The sequence below is a fragment of the Humulus lupulus genome, chromosome 9 (assembly GCF_963169125.1).
Source record: "Humulus lupulus chromosome 9, drHumLupu1.1, whole genome shotgun sequence".
NCBI lineage: Eukaryota > Viridiplantae > Streptophyta > Magnoliopsida > Rosales > Cannabaceae > Humulus > Humulus lupulus.
The window spans coordinates 60,099,227-60,105,497 of NC_084801.1; the positions used below are offsets into that span (position 1 = coordinate 60,099,227).

Consider the following 6,271-nt stretch of genomic DNA (forward strand, 5'->3'; position numbering starts at 1 on the left):
ACAACGGGCGGACTTGCATGGAGGCGCTTTCAGCGCCTGGTCGAGGTACCATATTGAGGCAGGAGCTACCCTGCCTCTTCATCCTTTTTTCCAGGGGGTGCCCAACTACTTCGGGGTCGCCCCTTTTCAAATAACTCATAACGGATATAGACTGCTTGCTGCACTCTATATCCTTTATAGCCACAAAAAATGGCCTGTCCCTACACCACATGAGGTCAACTATCTGTTCGACCTCAAATCTAACCCCAACCAAGAAAACACGGGGTTTCTCCACTTCTGTCACCAGGAAATAGGTCACACTTTCCTGATTGACACCACCTACATCTCGAACGTGGGGAGGTACCACCTGGAGTATTTCCTAACGACTGACATGGTCGCGAACAACTTGGCCTTCACTCAAGGAGGTAAAGTCTTTGTACCGCTGGTCATCAATCTTTTTTCAATTTTTTTTGCTGCATTTTCCTTAGAAATTTAGTGCGTTTCAGGCCCATGGTTGCGACCAGAACCTACTCTAGACATGGAGATGCGATCAGCCCTCTTGGCCAGCATGACCGACATAGAGAAGAGTGTCAAACAGCTGGTCACAGAGGCCAACCTGAGGCTGGTTAGGCTTTTAGCACCCCACCAAGACGTGAGGGAGTCAACAACGGGAATTGCCACTGGCAGAGAGGTTCCCGAGCAGCACCCGGATGTGTCACAACCTCAAAGGAGGACAACCAGAGTGACCATCAAGGAACCCTCCAACACTCCACGAGCTACCACTCCCCCTGCCCCTCAGGGAAAGGGAAAAAAGAAGGCCACTGTCCCTCTTGAGCCCCTTGACGAATCGTCGGATGAGAACGGTACTGATTTCTCGCTCTTACATAGTCTGCCTATTCCTTGTCACCTCTTCGACGGGGATGGCAACTTTAAATACTCTCCTGCTTTAAATTCAGATTTCTTCAGGCCAGAGAGTGAGTGTAGCACTTTTAGGGTAAATAATGTAGCAACTAGAAATGATAGCTTGGGTATTATACTTTCAATCTCTCTGTCCTTGCTTCTTAGACTTAGCAAGTTTCTTTTATTTTATTATATTGCCTGACTGTTCGCTCATTTTTTTCTTGCAGACATGTCTGCTGAACGTGCCTTCGACTTGTACACCAAGTCTGCGAGCAAGAAGAAATCCCATAGGCGCCAGTCTGGGGAGGGCTGCAGCAACGAACTTGGGAGAAATTCTCAAACAGACGACCCCCCCCCCCCCCCCCCCCCCCGCGCCTACTCCAATGAGGGAGACAACTCCTCCACCAGCTCCTACCAGGGAGGCAACTCCTCCAACTCCAACAAACCCAAATCTTCCATCTCTGGTCGGACAGACTCCTCCTCCGGCTCTAGTCGACCCTACGCCCCCAACATCCACTACAAGAAAAAACAATATTCATAACACTTAAAAACTGCTAACCGGGAGCATTGATAACACTTCTGAAAATGCTAACATAGCCCCTGTTATTAAAAGTCCTGTCTTTTCTATAACAATATTCAAATGTTATGTTCGATGTTATCTTTAACTATTCAAAAACACATTTTTAGTTGCTATAATATTCAAATAATAACATTTAGTTAAAGTATTTGGTTATAAATTTGAAGTTTAATCTTATACTTTTTGCATAACACTTTTCAACTGTTACATTTGATTATTTTGTTAGCGTTTTTAGTTTGTTATATTATATAAACCATAACAATTTGTTACGCTTATAATATGTTTCTAAATCATAACATATTAAGGTGTTTTATTGTGATAAGGACACTTATAAGTTTTTTTTTAAATTAAAAGATTTTCATTATTGTATTTTGATAAAAAAAAAAATCAAAATTAATCATAAAATGTAATTCTCAATAGATTGATAAACCATAAGTATTACATTAAACAATAACTAATTAAAACCATGAATATGTCTACTTCATGAGATCTTAGTTCTAACTTAAATTTAAAAGCATAACATAATAAAATTTTATAATCTTCAACATTTTTTACTTCAAAAATGAAAAACAGAAACATTACAAGATACACAAAAGTAAATCATGCATGAAACTTGCTCCATCCTTCAATTCATCATCCTTTGTGCACTTGTCTTTGTTGCCAATGCTTACAAAAACACAAGTTCTTGTGGAAATTTGGCATCATGAAGTTAGTGTGCAACATCACTCACCAACTCCTACAAAAATTTAACATTCTACATGAAATAAGAACTATATTCCAAAATAACTAATAAGAAATGAGCATTAAGTCATTTTCCATTCTTTTATAAAAGTGAGACTTTTTTATGTCAAATAATAGTGGTTAGATCTACTGTTTTTTCTCTTAAAAACAAAAATTAATAACAAAAATCAAAGAAGGGTTATATTCTGAATCTCTTACCTGGCATTCCCAGTTGTCTGGGACATTTTGATCTGAAAAATGGAGGGGGAATATTAAAAATGGAGCTGTAACAGGTTCAATCTCCCAGATTGAGACCCTATTACGCCTTTCCCCAGCAATTGATTCGTCCCAACCAACCTAATCAAGTATACAAACAAATGACGGTGGTATTCTACAATAATAATAATGAATTCATTTTGCTTTCAGCCACAAATTATCCTTATTCATCAATATTACAAAAAACATTCTTGAATTTTAGAAGGCAACATGTTAATTTAGATTCAAGAAAATCTAAGCATAAACCAATGCCATATTCTTTTGTCCAGCTATTAGCAAAACAGGAATAAAGATTCAAGTATAGCTACCTTCTTGTTCCAGACTCTTCGATTTCAAACATCATATGAAAATGCATGCCTAGTGATATTTGGTTTCCACACACTGTCTTATAGTACTTGGCTAAAGGAATAACAAATTCTGATGGACTAGCACTGCACATGCAAAGAAAAATTATACAGTTCACTTTGTAGCCTTATTATAATGCCCTCTCAAACTGATCAAAGTGAAATAAGATAATGAAATTTGCAGTCATGAAAAATTAGTAGGAATTTGTGTTTCTGAAAAGAAGAAAAAAAATGTAGAATCCCTACCTAGGATTGTAGAACACAGTGAAGGGACTATTGTTGGCTGCAGCGTGAGTGGCAGCTGCCAAAATTCCAATATGCATACTGTCACTTGACAATACAGATGATGATAGGTTCGTAGGTTGCCTGTAAGCTCGTCTAATACCGAGAAGTAGCTGTTGCTTTTCATCCCTAATCACAAACAATGAAGTTAAAAAGGTTTAAACAAAAAGTACTTTACAGTTCATAAAGAATATATATCCTCAGTTCATCATACCTGATAAATAGAACAGAGTCACCAGCAAAATGCCTCTTTCCACTGAAAAATAGACTCCATTATAAGCAATCATTTAACTTTGGCTAGGAAACTAAACAAAAGATAAAACAAGCTCAATTAAATTCCAACTGAGCTAGATATATTCAGTAATTATCATCTTTTGATAGCATATAAACTATCAGAGTTCCAACAAGTAAAACCATTAACTAAAAGATATGAAGTAAAAGAGAGTAAATTTATTTTTCTTAATTTAAACAATAATTCCTGGCTCTCAAGTGGTTTCTTTTTCAAATGCTCCAGATGCATTAGTGTCAGATGCACATAATTGTGTTATACCCAAGAATTAGGAATTTAAGGGAACAACACAAACATATTTACATCCACATGCATATGTTCAGAAAAAGCATCACTGAGCCTCTGACATTCTCGTTATGAATATTGATTATTCAGCCAACAATAGTGTTGTGCAAGACTACAAGGAACATTAGGGGAAATACTATAAAATTATAGTACCACATAAAATACACAAAATCAAGAGCTCTTATAGTTATAACCATTGCATAGCTAAGAATCTCAATAAATTCCCAATGCATGAATCCCATAATCCGTGTTCCAAAAGAATCCAATAGCTTTACATCCTTGCTGCTAAATGGCTAATAATTCCTGAAAGATTAAAAAAAAAACCTTCAAAAACTTCTAAGTTGTTTCCATTAGGCACAAATATAATTTCATTTGATTCTTGAATACACCTCAACCAAATAGCCTACAACACAGTAGGCATTAACAACAACACATATATTATCTATACCTCTTAAATATATTATCCCACACATGATGTATCACAATAACTAGAATTAATTATATATGAAATAAAATTGGTTATAAAAAAAAAAATGAACAATTAACATTGACAACACCCTTCACAACAGTAGCCCCCTCCAACATTACTTTAATGAATTAAGCAGCTAAGCATTAACCACAATACCATATTCAATCTACACCTCTTAAAAATTATATTCTTGAAGAGCATAAGAGAATTTTTATTGAGCTTGAAACCAATTGCAGATTGCATAATTTTTGTTAATAAACTAACAGATTACTCTCTATTATGTATTCAATATAACAAATGAAAACAAATTCAGTGCATCAATTTTGAAGTGTTCTACCTCAAAACAGTTGTAATCGTATGAGCCACTACAAGTCCTTTTTCTCAAATAATGATTCAAACAATTCACTTAAGATTTACCCCCACAAATGTGTTACTTTTTACTTTGCCTCTAAAGTTTTAGCAGAATTCATTGAAGACTTTTATCAAACATATGGCAACCACTCTCAGTTTTTTTTTTATATATATATACACACAAGTGTGAGAGACAGAGAGTGTATGACAGAGATGAAGATAGTGAGACAGAGAGAGTGAGAACGAGTGTGAGAGAAATGGTGACAGAGGCATGAGCCAAAAAGTACACAAATATGTATAAAATTGAAAGTTAACAGGATAAAAGGAATGATCTAACAGAGTTAGTAAAGCAGAACAATACAATTTTCATTTACCAAACAATGTTTATGAATTTCTCATAATTAACTCTAGAGAAAAAGAAACTACTTAAATTACAAATGACTTGCAAGATGAGATGAGATGAGATGAAAAGAGATATACTGGCTCATGCAGCACATTAGCAGTTTCAATCCTGGAAGTCCATTCCTCCAAATCAAGCTCTCTAGCTATGCTGCAAGTTATTCAACATATTTTTGTGTGAGGTAGATTATAACTACTATAAAATGAACCAAAAATATGCTGGCTGAGATCCCTGTGGTCAGAAAGGAGCCCATATTGGACTCAAATTGAAGTCTATGGTTTCAAATTTTGCATATTAAAGCTAAAGTACCAAGAGAAAGTTAAGCCCTTGAGTTCAACAGGTAATATACTGCTGTTGATTCTAATTTTCTCTCTATGAAACTATTGATATAACTTCCTTGAGCAATGAGTGTATTACATGAGAAAGAGGCCAAAACTTTAATAGCTCCAAATGCATTAGTATTACAAATAGGAAAAAGATTATTCAAAGTTCACAAAATTGAAAATTCCTAACAAAAGAGGGGAAACTAAAATAAATAAATAAACTTATTTTTTATCAGAGGGTAATCAAATACAAAATAAAAGGCTATGAAACTAACCAAAGCTACATTACCAAAAGCTATGAAACTATCAGCTTTCATAAACCCAATACAAAATATATTTTACATCATCAAGTTGTAATCTTTGCTTGATCAATCCCAAACAAACAATAATTCCATATAAGGGAGAAACAGAGAACTAACATAGAAACCCAATTCAGATTAACTTAAAATCCAAAACTCGCTGAAAACTTTCACAATTCGATAAATGAACAAACTAATAAGAACATAAACCTTCCAAAATTTTCATCACCATTAATCAAAACCGAGAAAGATACTAAAAAATATGAAGAGAGAAGAAGAAAAAAGAAAACCCATAACATAAAAGCATAAAAAAACTATTCATATAATCACTAAAATAAACTCTATTAATCATCGTTTAAAAAATGTTCAGAAGCAAACAAAGGACAGAACAACATAACCTCATGGTGAGAGAGAGATAGACCTTTACCAAAAGCATTAAAATCAAAATAAATATCAATAAATATACACATAATTTACAATTTGGCCAGATATTACAATCACAAACATAAAAAATATTACTAAATTTATTTTAACATGTGATGAGTTATAAATGACAGGCAAACCCAACTGTAAGAAGAAGCACTGCTCCATGATTGCAAACCCAGATTCTTGGTTTAGCTGCTCCGTGCTCGTGTGTGCTCCAACAGCTCAACGGGAAAGAGTGAAGAGAGACTAAACGTGGTGTTGTTCAGTCGGACTTTAGAGTATCGGGGCTTGAGGAAGAGAGAGTCGATAGACTCTGTTAGAGAGAGAGCTTTAGCTAGGCGTGGTCATGGC

General features: G+C 35.1%; 1 protein-coding gene across 1 annotated transcript; it reads right to left on the reverse strand.

Annotated features, from left to right (window-relative positions):
- Positions 1-2,165: 2,165 nt before the first annotated feature.
- On the reverse strand, positions 2,166-3,894 carry LOC133799762 (auxin response factor 19-like). Its single transcript, XM_062237761.1, has 7 exons — positions 3,806-3,894; positions 3,293-3,334; positions 3,043-3,207; positions 2,833-2,883; positions 2,640-2,721; positions 2,396-2,533; positions 2,166-2,192 (listed from the first exon to the last, which is right to left on the reverse strand). Exons 1-7 carry the CDS (start codon positions 3,892-3,894, stop codon positions 2,166-2,168), a joined length of 594 nt encoding a protein of 197 aa, XP_062093745.1.
- Between the last annotated feature and the right edge of the window lie 2,377 nt (positions 3,895-6,271).